The sequence below is a fragment of the Dermacentor andersoni genome, chromosome 4 (assembly GCF_023375885.2).
Source record: "Dermacentor andersoni chromosome 4, qqDerAnde1_hic_scaffold, whole genome shotgun sequence".
Lineage (NCBI taxonomy): Eukaryota > Metazoa > Arthropoda > Arachnida > Ixodida > Ixodidae > Dermacentor > Dermacentor andersoni.
In genome coordinates, this window is record NC_092817.1 from 84,448,141 (window position 1) to 84,467,576 (window position 19,436).

A 19,436-nucleotide genomic window follows, 5' to 3' on the forward strand; every position below is an offset into this window, starting at 1 on the left:
GCGCGGGGGCACTGTAGAGACCGCGCTACGTACGTCATGTATATCGCGCTTTCTCTCTCCCTCTCCCTCGCACTATTTGTGAATAAGCGAGTCGCTCATTAGATGGCAAGCGGCTCTCTAGCGTCCATCCGTGGCGTGTATAACATTTAACTAAGGTAGCGTGACTATGCGCAAGCATATATACCGTGTTTTTTTTTTTTGTTTTTTTTTTTCACTTAAGGGAATACGAAATAGCAATCTTAGGTGCTGTAGACTTGTGTGTTATGCTTCTGGCGTTTATAATAGGCTCGTCTTACGTGTGCCATCGGGGACGTCAAAAATAAATAAGGATGGCGTCACCATCATTTAATACTGCCGAAGCTGCCACGACGATCTTACAGATACTGAAAGCGTCGGCCCGAGGCTGGTTAGTTGTTCACTGCTCAAACTGTCAACTTTTCCGGAGTCTTAAAAAACGTAATTTAAAAAAAAAAGCGAAGATGGCGTCATGGGTGCGGTTCCTCTGGCGGAAAATTCAAAAAGGAAACTTGTGTCTTCATTAAGCTCTAAACAATTCTTTTAGGGTGAATAAATGCCGTGAGAGTTTTGTAAATGTTATGTACCAGTCTAGACATACGTAAGCTTTCCTTTAGGTGTAGGCGACCTGTAGGAATTTCTCAAGCGAAGGGCGCCGCTACACCGCTCAGAAAAGACCGGGATGGAAGCCAGCATTTCGAACGGGACTTTGGCAAGCTTCGAATAAAGCGATACTTCGAACAAAGCAATTTGTACTTCGAACAAAGCAACGTTTACTCTGCAAGTTTTTGTCCGAGCCGTAGGCGCTGGTCTAAAGTTGTCCCGTGGTGCTTTGAACTCTAATACTATATATGTATAATATATATTCTGCTATACTCTAATACTAATATATATGAAATCATGAAAGAAACATTTACACGGCTAAGAACAAAAATATTATTATTTTACTAACGTCAGTAAAATAATAGTATTTATGTTGTTAAATGTTAAACGTGTGAATATTTCTTTCGTGACTATATATATATATATATATATATATATATATATATATATATATATATATATATATATATATATATATATATATATATATTCTTTCCTTTCCTTTGCTTCCTTTCTTCTCCTTTATATACGTGTATGGGAGTGCGTGCGGGTTACCTGCACGTTCCGAGTTCCTCGATTTTACTCAATTCTGGCGGAAGTTGCAGTCTGTGTATTCAACGCGTCATCGATCACGCTGAATACTCGTTTGCTCAGTATTCTGCCACAGCGGCAGGAATGGAGTTTGCAGTCACTCTGCTAGCGGCCAGCCATTTCGCGCAGTATATACGCCGCGTCCGCGTCTTCCACTATCGTGAACGGATGTGTAATTCCAGAGTCCAGCACGCTATCTGCATGCATACCATCTTCTTTCTTTCTTTTTTTTTTTGTCACGCACATCAAGCATCTGTATACTTCAACAACTAATTCAAGTATACACCCCTCCCCTCATAATGCTATAAGGAGAAAAAAAGACCTACTCCAGAGTGCAAAACAGAAACGACAGCACTGCGTGGGAAGGTTCGAGAAAAGTCGATCGTTACTCCATCGCTGCATGTGCATATTCTCTTACCTTTGTCTGTACTCAGGTTTCAGTCATGCATGAATCACGACGTGCCAACTTTGGCACCTGGATTTGAATATACAACCGCGTCCCATAGCTGGCACCGCACCTCGTTCCCAGCGGACTCCTTAGCGTGTCCCCTGCGCACGCCTCCCACGAACACCGAGCCAAGTCGGGACAGAAGCAGACAAATATTCGCGGCGCGCAAGCGTCCGCCCGCCAAGCTGTTGACCCTTGTCAAGGACACGCTCATCGCTATACCGGCCATAAGGAACGGCGCTCTGCCAGAGTATGTATATAGTCTCCACTCCGTGGGCGGCAGGCAGTAAGGGGGTTCTTGCTCCGGGCCAAGCCTCCTATCCGTCCTTGGCGCCGTCTCGTTCGCGCCATGGCCCCGTCCCCGTTCTTTCAGCAGATTAATGCGAAAATGGTTCAGCCCTGTAGGATTTGGTATCGCAGGCGCACCCACGCGCACCCACGACGAGGACGGCGACACGGTGGGTGACAAGTCTCGGACCATGTGGGATCGAACCCTGGGTCGGGACAAATAGGAGTTCTCGTTTCTGGACATTTCCGACGATGAAATACGATAACGATGCATGCTTGCGTCGAGCGTTTGCGCAAAATCTGCGTGAAGTAAATTGAACAGACGTCGGTGTAAAAAAGCTTCGTACGTTAACATCAAAAGGCGCACAGGAAGAACACCGTCTAAAGCCTATCCGAAAGTGTACTTATAAAATTATGAAACTCCTTACTTTGGTCTCTTACAAAAGTTTAATTGCCACCGGTTACCACCGGTCGGACACGAGGCCGAAGTACGCCTATCGAGACGAGAACTATACCTGCAGCGTCATAGGAATGTTTTAACATAGTGTAGACGCACTAGGTAGCATAAACGTATATACTGCAGTAAGTGAAGACCTATGCAGCAGCAACGCTCGTGGCGGTAGGAGTATGGAGGAAGGTAAAAACGAGAAATGAACATATTTGTTTAACAGCGCTAATAGCTGCATGGGAAGACAAAGAAGTGACAGGAAAGAGCGCTGATAAAGGAAGCCCCCGAAAAAGGGCGAGCACGTTAGGGGGCAGCTAATTGTGGCGGATGCAGAAGGCTAAAGTCCGAGCACGGCCCACAGAAGAAGCGAGGAGGGGGCGGCTATCAGACTGTAGGGTCTGATATGAAGACAAAGGGGCCCGATGTACTAGAAGTGCATTTCACAAGGGTGGCTGAACGGACATGCTGGTAAAGTTGCGTCTTTGGTGAGCAACTTCTATTACTTTCCACGTAGATCGGCGCGCTGCTCAGCAAATATGCCAACATTACCAGCATGCCCGTTCAGCCACCCTTTTAGAAAGGAGAATGGCGCTACGCGATTAAAGCCGGAGTGTCGGCCCAACACATGACTGTCACGTCAGAGTGCGCGGTAGGCTTTAGTGCTGCGAAATCGATAAAAAAGCTACCGGGAGCCAAACATTCTCGGCCAGTACGCTTTACAGAGAGTCGGCTTGTCAAGGCCAGCTGCGTGACGTAATGATCCCTCCTTCTCCTTGGGTTGCAGATAAGCTGTAGTGAATTGGTGATAACGCACCAGAAACATTGTCGCTTTGTGATCTGAAAATAATGTGTACGACAATAATGCATGCCGATAATGCTGCTGCCGACGCGTCTAGGCCAGACGATAACGTTGTACAATGCTTTAATTGTTGTCTTTTCCCAACTGCCCTGTCTCATCTAATTCATCCACAATTATTGTATCACCTCCATCAGTGATCCGGTTACAGGAAAGTTTTCCCCCACATTAAAGACACTGATTCTACCGAATGGGGATAGAGGCTGCCGACAAGCCTCCCCCCATCAAGGATTGCCGACCATTGCTTAGGTCGGCTGAGCGCTGCTACACTGATCAGTACTATAGAAAACATAGTAGAGATCGGTGCCCGGCTATTATGCAGATCGCACGTGTTTCGAAACAGGCGGTTACCTTCAAAGCAATACTGGAAGTTAAGCATGAACAATACATGCTATGTTATATGCCACCCTCCTAACGAAAATGAAGTCACGACCCCCTTGACTTTCTTCTTTCAGAAAAAAAGAAATATTGTTGCTAAAAGCTTCAGTCGATGTTTCAGCCATTCGAAACTTCTGTCTCGTTGTGGCTGTGAGGTTAAAGAAGGAAAGAGAAAGTGAAACACATAAAGAGGACAACACAGAGGAACCTGATACGAAACTGCGACAACGATCGGGTCACACGACTTCGCGCGCGACCTTCGGCCGTTACGGTGGCAGTTAAACGCGCCTGACAAAAGCTTCCGCGCGTGCACGCATTGCACGGCTGTGACGCAACGCACGCGAGCGGGCCCGTCACGGGCTGAAGAACAATAGCGACCCAGCGTTTTTATATCACCGCAGCACGGTTGTGAGGGGCGATATCAGCGGAGGTGGCGGGCATGGTGGCGGCAGTTCGGTCACTCTCCCCGCGCGTGCTCGCATTTCCGCTGAACCATGGGCAGGCCAGAGGGCTCGCGTCAAAAATGTGGCTATGGTCACCATAATGTGGCTGCAGTGTGTGAACCACCATAACTCCTGCATAATTATAGAGCACATGTGAGCGGCGCGCTTCCGAGTATTGCAGTAAGCTCCCGTCTGGTGGCAGCACTTGCGTTTTTGACGCATTGCGACCCTACGTGGAAGTGACGTACTTCCAAAGCACCACTTTTCAATTATCTGCCTGCATGAGTGAAAGCTACTTCCGGCGACTGTTATATTTCCGCATACTTTTTTCTAATGGTCTTCACCGTGGTCTATATTCTCACTAACTGTATAGGTCATGCGATAAATCTGTATACATCGATAAATTTAACGGTACCGAGACGCCAGCTACTAATTGTTATGCATGCGTTATTAGGGAACGAAGCTGGCCGATGAAAAGCGATTATTTCGAAGAAAAAAAAAAGGTTTTGTGATTTAGTGAATTCGGGCCCCTGCAGTTCGGGCTCGGCTCGTAATGCGGTCATCTTTGTTGGTACCTGCTGTCGCCCTTGAAATTTCTGTAACTTAGCAACACTTACCGTCTGTGTTTGCGGACATCTCACACCATCCACATCAGAATCCACAGTGAAGCATCTTCTTGCCGCGCAGGGAAATAATGTGCACACGCGAAATACGCCAATCGTTCTTTGCAGTATTAGATGGAGGGACTGCCAAATTTCACCGCGTTGCCTGCATCCGACTGAACCCCCGTGACGTTCTGTGCTATCTGACCGAAACAGCACACGCCTCTCGGTGCCAAGTGAGACACATGACCACCAGTGACGCGACGTCCGCGTGACTGGAATGTTGTTCTTTCCTCGGTTGTCCCTTCTTTACATTTTTAGTCCTAAAGAAACCTTTTTCGCGCTCTCGTCTTTCTATTCCCTCGTGTCCATTTCCCTGGACACAACTTTCGGTGGCTACGAAGGGAAAGCTAAGGAGGCAAAGCGCACAAAAGTGAGAGCGCTTCTGAAAAGAGTCCCGCGTTTTCATTCACGTTGGCTTAAGCTGGGAAAGAAAAAAACAAATACCTTATTAGCAATACTTAAATAAGACATAACACACTGAACGTAAAAGTTTACCCCCCCCCCCCCCCCAATCGCTTTTTTTAGTGTGTGTGTTTAGCGCTCCTTCTTATTCGGTCAAGTACCAGCAAATCTAAACATATCAATTTTCTTGTTTTAGTTTTAAATACGCATGACCCGCTTACAGATAAAGATATATTGGAAATGGTGATCTAAGGAAAAAGCTGTCGCCTGTTTCTGTTACGCGATAGCGCTAATTCTCATCGCTGGACGAGTCCAGCCCCGCGGAGAACGTGCGTGTATATACGCTACCCACGGGCGGAGCAAGGAAAGGAAAGGCTACGCCGAGCCGACTGGCATGCAGGGGCAAGCTGTGTCACGGTGGAAGTAATCCATAACAATTAAAAACTATGCGAAGCTCAGTCCTGCGGCACAAGACTACGTAATTTTGTTTTGCTCACTATAATTTTGTCCCTCCTTCTATTAAACGTTCCATGCCACATTTTGCTGCAATTCCGGTAAAGCAGTGCGCGTATTAACGCACCGCAGTGACCAGTGTAGTTTCCTGAGAACGGCACCAAACGTCTTTCGTAATATGCTTAACGCGCTAGGGGCAGCAACGAAATCGTAATGTCCGTCGTAGTGAGCGACCGAAGCTCACTATAGCAGACGAGGATAGCAATCCACACTGAGCGTGGTGACGACGGCTATATACTCCGCTCAATTTCGCAGGGAATGCCGTCCTGGAACATTCCGCACATGCTGGTCGAAATACCTGCAGATTCGCATTTCAAAAACTCCAGCAGAGCCGTACGGCCAGCTTCAAGTTGCATTTACGTAGCGGACGAGTGCGGCGCGACAGCAGAGTCCCCCTCCTCCGACGTCACACGTGAGAGGGCGCCACTCAAAGATCTCGAGGCTAACACTGCACTCTTTCGTTTTGAAATTATATAGCCATTATAGCGGAGGCTTCTCCCTCTATAGTGTATGTTAATTCTCGCCGCCTTGTCCAAGACGCAGCCAAATGACGCACCTATTGAGTCATTTTGCTTCGCTATAAGCCTCCACAGTTTATATATATATATATATATATATATATATATATATATATATATATATATATATATATATATATATATATATATATATATATATATCTACATACATACTTCGAATGCGACAGTTGAACACTGTGCACTCACCGAAACATCAGAAACGAGAGCTTGACAGTGTAAGCTATGGATGTTTATTTCATGAAGTTTTGGTGCTGTCATAGTTACTTGCCACAACATTTGCCTCTCCACCCATAATAATAAAAGAAAGAAGTATTTGTCCCCATCAACTATTCCGTATATTTTACCCTTTCAAGGTTAGAGTACGTGTTATCAGAGTCCTTGTGTTACCCACGACACGAATCAGGCAGGGAGCTGGAGGCCGTCATCCAACACAACTATAATAGACGACATGGGTTCGCAGTTCGGAGGGTTCAGAGACGCGTTGCAGCTGCGCGAGCAGCAAAGGCGTGTGGGAGCTCCAAGTCAGCGTGCACGACGTGCACATCTGGATAGTTAGCGCGAGGGCGACGCGGTACTGCTTGTGCTGTACGCGTTTGCCTCTTCTTATTTTATGTAGAGAGACGCGTATCGCGTGCGGAAGTTCCTGGAGGGGTCCTCGCGCGCAGCGGGAATCATGCCGCTGAGTAAGCGTCTACGAGAATTTGCGCGCGCAAGTAGGAACGAAAGTAAACGCCGGGATGTGCGTTCACGCGGAACCTACCCGCGCAATCGATACGCTAGAGAGAGTTTTAGCAGTGGCGCATTTCTGTACGGTATTGCAGTGAAGTACAGAAGGTACAAGGCAGCGGCGTTGCCTTGTGTGTGTGTGTGCGTGTGTGCGTGCGTGTGTGCGTGCGTGTGTGCGTGTGTGCGTGCGTGTGTGCGTGCGTGCGTGTGTGTGTGTGTGCGCGTGCGCGTGCGCGTTTCCGTATCAATTGTCCGGTCACATGGTAATCCTCTGGCTTGAAACTGCTTCGTCTCTTTAACGACTCTTTAACGACAGGCGTAAAGTGAGAGTGGGACATCGGCACAGGTGAGAATAACGTGTTTGCAGAGAGTTCCGCCAAGTCAGAATCAAACGAAACTATAACTAACGTACTATAGCGCCAGTTGTCAAGCTCTAACTATACATGTGGGTGAAGATCAATTTCTTTCTAGAAAGCCAATGGCAAGGATGTGACCGAACCACTTCCAGTACAGTTGCGTAGACAACTAGCTCATATTCGGGATGAATAACTTACGTGATCGTTATCGATTTAATTTTAAAAAGTATTGAAATCAATGTGCAATAAAATGTCTTTCGCGATGGATATATATATTGGCGTGCTTGCAAAGCGCACAAGCATTAATTTTCCTGTAGGCTGCTCAACATCAAGGACTACACGCAGACAAGATAGAGTCAGTCGTACACAAAGAGGCGCACACGTAACGCCGAAGCTGTGATCTGAAGACTCAAGAGCACCTTGAAATGCCTCAAAGAAGGTAGTACGAATCGCTAAAAGTCCACCTGTGTTCCTCGCTGATTGTTTCTTTATTTGTGAAAGGTCGAGCTTCCGCTCGACACGAGGCTGAGAAAGCTGTGCTATAGAATTTTTGTCATCAGCGGTATTAAACTCTCACGCTTAAGATTACTTTAATCGCATTGATGACGAGGACAAGCGAGTGTACACACATAATGCGCGCCTACACACAATGCGCCAATGCGCTTAAAACAATCTTAAGTTTGTCTTACCAACAAGGCCGGACGTTAACGCATGTCAAATTCGACTCTCGTTTGTAGAGGTTACATTCTATGGGCAATGTTTCTATGGCAAATACTTCTACATTCTATGGCAAATACTTTGTGCCCGGAGATAATGGTTGCTAAGAACGAAAATAACCGATTCGTCCGTCCGTCCGTCTGTCGGTCGCCTGTACGCCGAAAACTCGTCCGGTACAACCCCACGCGAATGCGCGAAGAAAGAGAGATAAATAAAGAGATGCGCGCGATTGGTAGTGACGTCGTCGCTCTCCGTCGCAGCCGAGCGCGCGCGCAGCAGCTTCTCTCCGGCTCCGAAATGGCATACGTACTCGTGGGGAGCAGGCAGCGTTCGATCAGCAACACTGCAAGCAAAACCGGGAACGAGCTCGTCTACGCCGTGCCGATGCTGAAGGGGCTGCAGCTCGGGCCCAAGAACAGGCTCGTGCAGCCGAGGGCAAGCAGCAACTGCGTACCGCGGATCCGACAGCCTACAAAGCCGTCGTTTAATGAACCATCGCGATTAACCCAGTGATAAGCACCGGGGCCACATGTTTCAGCTTCGCTGGTTAACCATCTGTGCGGAGTGCTTGGACGGTGATTTTTTTTGTACTTACCCTTCTCTCTCCCATTTTCCTGAGTAAGCCACGGTGATTCTGACGTCACCGCATTCGTCACACTGGGCTTGACAATTGGTTCAAGTAGCATAACGTCTAAAGTGAAGTGTACAGGATTGCTATCTATAGGAGACGCCTGTTTAGATCAGTGGGCAAGATGTCGTTACGTTCGAAGCTCGCTACTTCCAGCGTTTTAGAGCGCAGCTCTTTGGCGCCCGTTCCCGCGTTTCGCGTCGCGACCTCGCCGTCGTCCCTCGTCGTAACCAAGGTCATCATCCGCGCGCTGCTCTAGCTGCGCGCGCTCCTGCTGCCAACTCTAGCGCGCGGCACGAGTCTTGCTCTTTCTTCTTCTTCTTCGTGATTTTGGAGAGGGAAAATACGCTCAGTTCTGCAGCCCATATGGGAGCACGGCGCAGCGTAATGGGGAATGCCCCTTGTCATAGAGTTTCATACAATAATCCCCTTATCCTCCAAAGCCGGATGACGTGTTCTCGCCTATCCTCTCGCCCCCTTCCTCCGCGCAGCGCCGTTGCGGTGACTCTCGCGCCGCCCTCGCCGCCCCTTCTCCCGCTGTCGCGGCCCTAGTGCGGTGCCGACGGCGGGCGCTCCATGCCGCCTCGCGCGTGATCCACGGCTCTCTGCTCCTTGTCTCCGCGTTACGGCCCTCAGCCGTATCTCTCGCTTCTCCGTTTGCGGGGCGCGTTCCTCAGTGGCTTTTGTCGCCACTAGCAGTGCTTGCGCCTGGCTGCCCTACTCCCGCCTCCACCCTTGTCCTATACGTCCCCTTATCTGGCGCAGTGCCGTTGCGGTGACTCGAAAGAAAGTTATAGCGTTTTGTCCCCTTACTTCTACTTCCCACCCCAACCTTGTGCAGCCACATTGAGGCCTGTCTGTGAGTGAATGAGTGTGTAACGTCTACTCAATACCCATGTTCTCCACCCGTTTCTTCATCCCACCTCAGAAGAAGCATTAAATAACAATTGATAATCTCCCCCCCCCCCCCTCTCCGCGGCGGTGACCCATTATAGTATGGCGCGATGGCGCGTCGCCGGAGCGCCGGCTCGATAGCGGCGGATCGCGGTGTGTGCTGCCCACTCCGAAACGCAGAACCGCCTCCATTCGGCACTGCGTGTTCAGTATGTGGTTACCTGTTGAAATAAGGCAGCAGCTGCGCTCAAAAATCGAATTGCCAAGAGCGTAATCGTCAGCCAATTTTTAAAGCGAAAGCTTTACTGCGTCAGCCTACGAGCCATTTCGGCTCGTCGCGCCGTATGCAGGCAGCCGTATGCCATATGCCGTGGCCGACGAACGACATTGAGCCGCCGTTGCCTAGCAACACCGCAGCCTCGCTCCACCAGATGTGCCCCGCTGGGGTAGATATATATATATATATGCGCTTCGCCTCAGTGTATTAAATCGTTATGGAGAGCGCGAAAGAGACGCAACAACGACAGAACGAAGCGAGGAAGAGACAACGCGCTCAGGAGACGCCAGAAGAACGAGCCGCATGAGAAGCGTCGTAACGAAGATGCGGCTAGAAGAAGTTGTGCCACGTCCCGGAGTGACTTTCGCAATTCAACTAGTGTTAACCAGAGCTAAACCACAGGCAATTTTTTTTTCCCTTTCACATTTACTCTGTCTTTTTATACCTTAATTTCTTTATAGCGATTACCAAGGCGAAGTGAGAACGTATGCGAGAGTTTGCGCAGACAAGGAACGTGCGGAGAACAGGCTTTTCCGAAGGGTGACGTGGCGTCGCGGCGATACCCTCTGCCCTCACGCAACACCTGGCGCGCCACCAGTGTCCTCTTTCACTTGCTCTGCTGCGTCGAGGCGCGCACGTAAAGTGGCGTCGCAGACAATGGGCATTTAGGTACCGTTTCGCGGCACTACAGACGCCGGATTTCTCGCTCTACGGGCCATTTGATGCGAAAGAATCAGACTGAGATTTCATACTCTTTGCCGATCCCAGCATAGTGCAGGATGTAGAGGTATTGGGTAGGGCAAAAGGTAGTGACCGTAGGTTAGCGACGTCTAGAATTTCTCTTAATTTGGAGAGAGAAAGAATAATATGAGTAAAAAGAGACAGGCAAACCTAGGCACAATAAGGGTGAAAGCAGACGAATTCAGGCTGGTGCTCGCAAACAAATATGTTGCTTTAGAACAGGAAGATGAAGGTAACATAGAGGTAATGAACGAAACTGCAACTAGGCTGATTCAGAAGCAGCGATTGAAGTAGGGCAACCAGTAGGTAGGTTCTCCCAAGTAACAAAGGACCTAATAAAGAAGAGACATAGCATGAAAGTGTCTAACTCAAGAGAACAAATAGAATTCGCTGAACTGTCAGAACTTATCAATAAGAAGGAACTAAGGGGTATTCGAAATTATAACGTGGGAAATATTGAGGAAGCAGTAAAATATGGTCGTAGCGTAAAATAAGTGAGAAGAAAACTTCGCATAGGTCAAGGAAAGATGTATGCACTGTAAATAAGCAGGGTAATAAGCATCAGCAATTTCGATGATATAGTAAACGCAACAGAAGAATTCTATACTGGCCTGTATAGTACCCAGAGCAGCCACGCTACCTTCATTCGAAGCAGTGATGAACAGGATAGAGATGCTCTTTCTGTAACTAGCGATGAAGTTAGAAGGGCCTTGCAAGACATGACCCGCGGAAAAGCGGCAGGAGAAGATGGAATAACAGTCGATTGAATAAAAGATGGAGGAGATATCATGCTTGAAATGCTTGCGGTCCTTGAAACGTAATGCCTCACGACTTCAAGTGTACCAGAGAGCTGGAATAATGTCAACATTATACTAATCCATAGGAAGGGAGACGTTAAAGAATTGAAGCTATAGGTCCATTAGCTTACTTTCAGTATTGAATATTCAAAATTTTCCAATAGAATCAGGGCACCACTTGACTTCAGTCAAGCAAGAGAACAGGCTTGCTTGAGGTAGAGATCGATGTTTTACAATGAATCACATCCATGTCATCAATCGGACAATTGAGAAATCTACGAAGTACAATCAACCTCTCTGTATTCATGGCTTTCATAGATTATGAAAAGGCGTTTGATTCAGTAGAGCTACCTGCAGTCTTTGAGGCATTACGCAATCTAGGAGTACAGGAGGTATACGTGAAGATCTTGTGAAATATCTACGAAGATTCCACAGCTACCTTGGTTCTCCACAAGAAAAGTAGAAAGTTAATTACCTATCGAAAAAGGGGACAGGCTAGGATACAAAAAATCTCCAATGTTATTCACTGCATGCTTAGAAGAAGTATTCAAGCTATTAGACTGGGAAGGCTTAGGAGCGAGGATCAACGGCGAATATTTCAGCAACATTAGGTTTGCAGATGACATTGTCCTGTTCAGCAACACTGGGGACGAATCACAACGAATGATTGAGGACCTTATCCGAGAAAGCCTAAGAGTGGGATTGGAGATAATTGTGCAGAAGAGAAAGATAATGTCCAATAGTCTGGCAAGAGAACAAGAATTCATGACCGCCAGTCAGCCTCTAAAGTATGTACATAATCTTTTAGGCTTGTAGCGCAGCTCAGAAAGAGCGAAAAGGAAGGTGGAAGGGGTAATGAAAGGGAACGGAGTGAGCGCTCGCTTTGTTCTCCGTTCCCTTTCATTACCCCTTCCACCTTCCTTCTTGCTCTTTCTGAGCTGCGCTACAAGCCTAAAACAAAGTAATGACATACCAACTCGCCCAAACTGCCACGCTTCTGTGCAGAAGTACGTTTATCAAAGTCAATTACTAACAGGGGACGCTGATCATGAAAAGGAAATTTACAGAAGAATAAAATGGACTTAGAGTGCATACGGCAGGCCTTAACAAATCCTGACTAGGAGCTTACCACTGTCGTTGAAGAGAAAAGTGTACAATAATTGCATCCTACCAGTACCAACACATGGGGCAGAAACTTGGAGGTTAACAAAGAAGCTCGAAAACTAATTAAGGACCGTGCAAGGAGCGATGGAACGAAAAATGTTAGGTGTAACGTTTATTTATTTATTTATACCCTCAGAGTAATTATACATAAATAGAGGAGAGAGGCTACAGAAAAGAGTTTAAGAATAGGATTATACAGGCAGAAGACAAGAAGAGAGCAGCGTTCATGAGAGACGAAACGGTTGACATTAAGAGAAAGAAATGGAGCTGGGCAGGCCATGTAATGCGTTGGGTAGACAACCGGTGGACCATTAGGGTTACAGAACGGGCATACCAAGGGAAGGGAAGCGCAGTCGAGGACGACAGCAAATAAGGGGTGGGGGTGGGGGGTGATGAAATTAGGAAATTTGCAGGCACAAGTTCGAATCGGCTAGCGCAAGACAGGGGTAATTGGAGCTCGTAGGGAAGGCCTCCGTCCTGCATTGGACATAAAAATATGATGATGATGATGATGATGATTTATCTCGCTAGCAGCGTTTTCTTATTGGATGGCCCTCGGGCACACACCCTTCAGAATTATCGATCAACGTGAGAACTTTATGATCAGCGCAACGATATCAACTCGCGGTCGGAACTTGGGGTATCAGTTTCGAAAGCACAATGCTCGTTTTGGCAATACGTTCTTACGCTAAAACTATTCGTGAGCGTAGATGCTAGCAAATCGCGATGTTGAACATATTATTATCGAATGCGGCCCGCCAATGGCAAAAGCTCTTTCGAACGAAAAAAGTTATGTTAATTTGCCGCTAGGCCATGATGGCGCCCGAACCAACCAGACCCTTCGGGAACTTCGGGAGCGCGCCAGCAGAATGGACTGATGAGAACCAACTATACAGAGTATACATCTCCACCAATACTCGCTACCAATTGGTAGCGAGTATTGCGATGTCGTTAAAGACGTCGCAATGCCATGTGCTATACACGAGAGACACGTCTTTTTTTCTTTTATTTTGCAGCCGAAAGTGTACAACAAAAAAATTGCATTCTCAACTACGTCAAAATCGAGAAAAAGAAAAGCATGAAGCACAATTCACTTTTGCAACGAGGCAAGAGCAGAGCGTGAGTTCTGCTGGTCGTCCACTTAATTGCGATAAATGCTTCCGATGGCTCCGAAAGTCGCGCTCGGTTAATTAAACTTGAGGAATAGGCACTGCAGGCAAGTCGAATGCTCAGGGGAGACACAGAAGCAACAGCAACAGACCAGCGCACTTCTGCGGGGCCACGTGCGCATATTTTGCAACGACCACTTGTCTCCATTTTCGCTGGTATTCTTTCTATTCGAAATCGAATCGTGGGGATTAACGTCGCACAGCAGTGCATGGGCTAAGAAGGGACCGGGTTAATTTCGACAACTTGAGGTTGCTTTAGCGAGGCCGGGAATCGCACCCGTCATATATATATATATATATTCCTAACACGCATTTCTATATCCCCGTAGGTGATATAGTATGGCCGGAAGCAGGCTGCGCTCAGTCAACCCTATACACCTACGTACGCTTCAAACTGTCGACAAGAGATATGTACGTTTAAATCTGTGACATTCTCCGTCGTATAACAGAAGGAAAAAAAAAAGAAAGACAACTTAGTCGAAAACATGCATGAAGACAAGAATAAACGCCAAGATTAGGAGGATATACCAATAAAACTACCCCAAGCAACGAGGCAATCCTACAATTTTCTGACTCGACCAAACAAGCACAGCATATATCTATTATAGTAAGCGGACCTGGAACACTCTGCTCGGTATAACGAAGCGATGAGAAAACAAAGACATTTCTTCCTTCGTGATTAAATTGATTGCTAACCGGCCCGGTAGCAAATTTCTGATGTCACGTCCGTTTACTCTGTTTCCATCAGTCGGCCTATTCGCTCAGCGTGGTCGTTGCAAAATATGCGACGTGTATTGCACGCATGCGTAAAATTCTGCTTGACGAAGTCGGCAGGCACCCGGCAATTGTGATAACGAATACGCTATTAGCAAGGGCGGCCGGCCAGTGATTTAGTTCTTCCGAACGAAAAGCTTTGCGATATATCGGCCCCTGGGACCCACTTCTTTTTTTCTGGTACAATATGGAATCTCGTAATTGTACAGTTAATTAAACCTCGATATAACGAAGTCGATGCGACACGATAATTACTTCGTTAATTCGAAGACACTTCGACTACTCGGGCGAATAATATATATATATATATATATATATATATATATATATATATATATATATATATATATATATATATATATATATATATATTCAATAGGCAGAAATTATATATTTTTTACCTCCATATGCACTTATCGTATAGACAGCGAGCCCGCGGATTCCTTCATGACAGCGGCAAACTTTCTTAACAGGTCAGTGCCGTCCGTCACGTGCCTGCAGCGAAACGCAGCATACCCAAATTTTTTTCATGCTTCCCCCCAATGCCTCGTTAAATCGGGCGAGGCGTTGAGTTCACTTCGTTGTTCCGAGGTTCGCAACACATTAGGCTCTACGAGTATGCGCCGGAAAATAGAAAGCAGCCCTTCGTTAAATCGAAAATTCCGCAAAATTGTGTTTTGTTAAATCGAGGTTCGACTGTATTTCGTAAATGTGAGCTTTCACTGCACTGCCGCATGACTTCTCATCAGAGTGAAGACGAGACGAAAAGAGAGAAAGAAAAAGAAAGAAAGGAAGAAAATGAAAAGAAAGAGAGAGGCAAGAAGTGCAAATGTAACGAAGTTCGGTCGGCCACCGGACACAAGTCAAACAGTGAGGGAGAATTATACGATGGCAAGTGTATAAGGTGACAAGTAGACAAGAGAAGTTTCTTTGCTGCCTCGAAGGCGTGAGCGCGCGCGCGTCATTATGCTATACAATACGCGTCATTGGCACACACGCACACACGCACATGGTTAAACTAAAAACGCTCACAACGCCGCCTGTGTCGCCATGTTGCGAACAGAGCCCGCGACAAACCACATGTGTTATATGTACAGAATCGCGAAGTATCTATACACAATATATATCGTTTCTTGGCGATGTTTAAAGGGACATTAAAGAGATAAGCTCAATAAGCTTAAATATATACACCGACAAAACTCTTTCAACGCTACATTTTCTTTAATTTCACAGCAGGAGGTGGACCACTAGAAGAAAAACAAAAATCAAACTCAGATTATCACTGTTATGATTTTTTTTTTTTTTTTGCGCCGCTACGCCAAGCGCGACGTCACGGATTTCAAAGTATATACAGCTGCGTTTAAGTGAATGCGTAACGTGGCGCAAACGTCACACTGAATTTCTAGCGCATCGCATTTTCATGTAAGCGGCGCTAATGCGCTAGGTAGGCTAGTCGCGTTGACGCGACTGGAGAGGGTGTACAATCTGCGAAATCGTTTCGCCCGCGGTGCATGCAAATGCTGGCGCATCGCACACAGGGAGAGCGACGGCTGCCGCTGCCATGGGGCTCTCCTCCAGTCACAGGCGGAAAGCGCAAAGTCACCGGAAACTCGTTCCAGCTTGTTTCGGACGAAGGGCAATGCGCCACGTGTAAGCGCTGTCGCATATAGTGTATATGCGATAAAACCGCTATGAAAAAAAAAAGAAGAAAGGAGTCGCGCGCCATACCGTCGCATTCATGTAAACGCGGCTTATATATTCGTATATGGGCCGCTGTGGGTGTAGTAAAAGTTCTGTAAACTAGCTAAGTTGACTCTTGGCTTCTTTAGAATACAACGCTGTCCGTCTTTATCAATAATTAAAAAAAAATTAACTAGGCCTAAGCAGATCTACGCCGTCCAAATCCGTGACGTCATGGCGAAATTGTTGCGGAAGCTTACAAGGCGGGTTCGGCCACCCATCTTTGGTTTTTTCGTCTGTTCTGGCTTGGCAAGCCTCCTATCACGGTAAGAGTGGCTCTTTTGTTTATTGTGGGAGGGTAATTTATTATTACAGCTAAACTAACTATTCTCTTTGGTGCCCCTTTAAGGTGTTTTCCTGGCAATACGCACACCGAAACTTCGACGACATGGCAAGCCAATTTATGTGAAATTCTTGGAGAAGGCTTGCCCTACACGCGCGCTGTTTTCATGGATCTGCGCGCCACTGCGAGCTTGCATTAATGGGACATCGAAACAAACTTACGACGAATATACGGCTCCCTTGTCGGTATTTAGAGCACGCAATATCGTTGCTGAGCTGCAGGCCGCTGTAGTGTCTCTATCGCTATATCTAGCCATGTATCTATATACAGCCAGTTGGCAACCATGCAAGCACAACAATGGCGAATTAAAGAAGCAGCATCTCTTATAATCCTGTCCATCTAGTGGAGTAAATCCTTACTTTTCAGGCACGACATGCATGCCGCGTGCTTGTCAGTCCTTTCTTGTTAAGCAGCGTTGGAAGCGTTAAGGTAGTCGGCCCATACGCTGATATTCACTCGGGCCAATCGGTCTAGAGACGTGTCGCTTGGGTCACCTGCTGAAAAATACGTTAAGCCCGTCATAGCGCTTCTCTTCTCAGACGGGTGTGTGTTGAGTCACCGCTATCTATAGAGTCGAGGTAAAAATGCAACACGGGGTTTGCAGGTACTTGAGAAAATGCGCATGGACGACTTTGAATTGTAGCGGGCCCACATTGGCGCTAAATGTACACAAATTGCAGAATTTTAGAAATAATGGACCCAAAGTTGTGTGACGCTATCGGCCGAGGTACGCAAAAGAATGCAAAGAGGAATATGAAGGAACCCAAAAGGCGCACAAAGTTGTTTGAATTTTCGGGTATACGCAAAGCTGCTTGAGGATGCTACTTCTAGAACTTCCTATCGTTTGCCTGGCAAGCCAGCTAAATACTGTATACCAAGTAATGAATGCCTAAGGCTGGCAGCGACTTTGGAGCTGTTGAGTTAACTATATCTTTGAGCGGCACCAACACCGTGTCACTGACAAGCCACTGGTCTCGTCAATGGTTAACAAACCTTGAAAACCGCACGCATTGGCTGATTGTATGAAAGCAACGCAATATGCGCAACCATAAAAATAGCGTTTATTCAATTATCTATTTTTTATTGCAAGGTGTTAAACTATAGCTGCGCAAGTGGTTCCACCTTGACGAAAGCCATTGTTCTCGCAACCCTGCCAGGACCAGGTTCCTTGTGAGGATGGAATTGTGTAAGTTTGGCATAAAATGAGCTGCGTGTGGGCATGTGAAAAAAAGACAAAATTTGTTTCCTTCTTTCCTGTTTGCTCGCAAGCGTCTCTCTATAGATAAAGTTTTTGCACCAACGCCAGGCCATGGAAGCAGGCACTTAAAATGCGGAGATCACCGTCGCCCAGCGCATCCTGATGACGGCGTCAAGCTCACTGCAGTGAACGCGACTGCGCCACGGCCGTATAGGCTGACCGCGGCTTCGGGAAAGAGCACTTTGAGGTTTGTAAGGTGGTCCCAGGCGAGAATGTATTCCTTACGTTGCGATGTTTTATAACATGCCACTCGAAGTTGAGCGAACAACACGTGGGAAAGCGGAAGAGCGTACGTGTTACTTGCTTCCGTTCATATCCTCAATGATGACTCGAATAAGCTCGCATATACACTCCGAAACTATACCTCGCGGAAGTGACGGCACGCATGCTTAATGCTCGTCGAATGCACGCGCATGCTTCGCTGTTGCGGCTACATCTTGACAGTCAGATGTGACCCCGCGAAACAGCTGTCACACGTATACGACACCGTGCACACCACATTTCCTGAAGACACAGAACACGCCGAGGTTCTGCGCCACCGCAGCTCATCGAGCGGCGCCCAACGGTCAACACGCGCAACAAGGCGCATTGCGCACTGATGGAGCAGCCGGCGCCGCCAAAACACACACATCCACGCGCCTCTGCACGCGCACGAACGCATGCTTGGTTATCGGCCAGTCGTCATCACCACCGTCCTCGTCACAGCGCGATGTCCCTGATGCTGTGACTGGAGCTGGTGTCCGACTCGTTGCCGCGCACCACGGAGCCCGGCCTGTTGAGGTACTGGAAGGGCCTCTCGGGGAGCCGCTCCAGGGTGACGTCTCCGAAGCCCCGTACGTCCAGCACTTCCCAGCGGTTGTTGCGACCGCCGTGGCGCCGAAACTTGGGTCGGTCGAGGCTCTGCGTCGCATAGTCCACGGGGCCCCCTGGGCTCGCCACCGGCGAATGCGAAACAGCGGCCGCACCGGCCGAACCGTTCGTCGTCCAGGGCTCTCCCCGGTTCAGCTCCGACGTGGAGCGGGACATGCTGCGGTAGCCGTTGAGCAGTCCTCCTCCTCCTCCGCCATTGGCGTGCAAGCCGCCGCGGGCTACGAGGTCGGCGAACGAGGAGGCGTCGAACTCCGACCTGGGACTCGGACCGGCCCACAGGGCCGGGTTGGGCGCGTAGAAGTCTACGCCCGAGGGTCCCAGCACGCAGCCGTTGAGGCTTCCGTTGAAGGCGGCGTTGTAGACGCCCTGCTGGTGGTGGTGCTGCCCGCCGCCGCCCACGGCGCGTACCATGATCCCGGACACGGACGAGGTGCTCCGCTTGAGCGCCGAGTTGTGCGCCACGATGTACGTGGGCTCGCTGTCGGCGGCCGTCGCGTACCGGGTCCTCGAGGAGAGGGAGCCTCCGCCGGCGTTGCCGTTGGCGCGATGGATGCCCGGGCTCGCGCTGCCGCTGGCCACGCCGTTGCTCGCGGAGCCGCTGGGACCCGCCGAGCCGTTGCTCTTGCTGGGCACCAGGTCCCGGTACGAGGTGACCTGCGGAAGACATTGGGAGAATCCAGAGTTACGAGTAACCCTCTCGAAGGCGAAACAGAAGCCATGCTTTGTCGATACCTATATGCACAATTCTTTCTTTCTTTCTTTCTTTTCTTTACACGACGATACCAGTGTTCTG

General features: G+C 48.1%; 1 protein-coding gene across 2 annotated transcripts in view; it reads right to left on the reverse strand.

The window, feature by feature from the left end:
- Window positions 1-15,634: 15,634 nt before the first annotated feature.
- Window positions 15,635-19,436, reverse strand: part of Rcd6 (Reduction in Cnn dots 6) — an 87,257-nt gene continuing 83,455 nt past the window's right edge. For both annotated transcript variants that reach the window (XM_050183368.3, XM_050183369.3), the window contains exon 7: window positions 15,635-19,297. In XM_050183368.3, coding sequence (XP_050039325.1) covers window positions 18,473-19,297 — 825 coding nt within the window. In that variant the 3' untranslated portion in view covers window positions 15,635-18,472. The remainder of the gene's footprint in view (window positions 19,298-19,436) is intronic.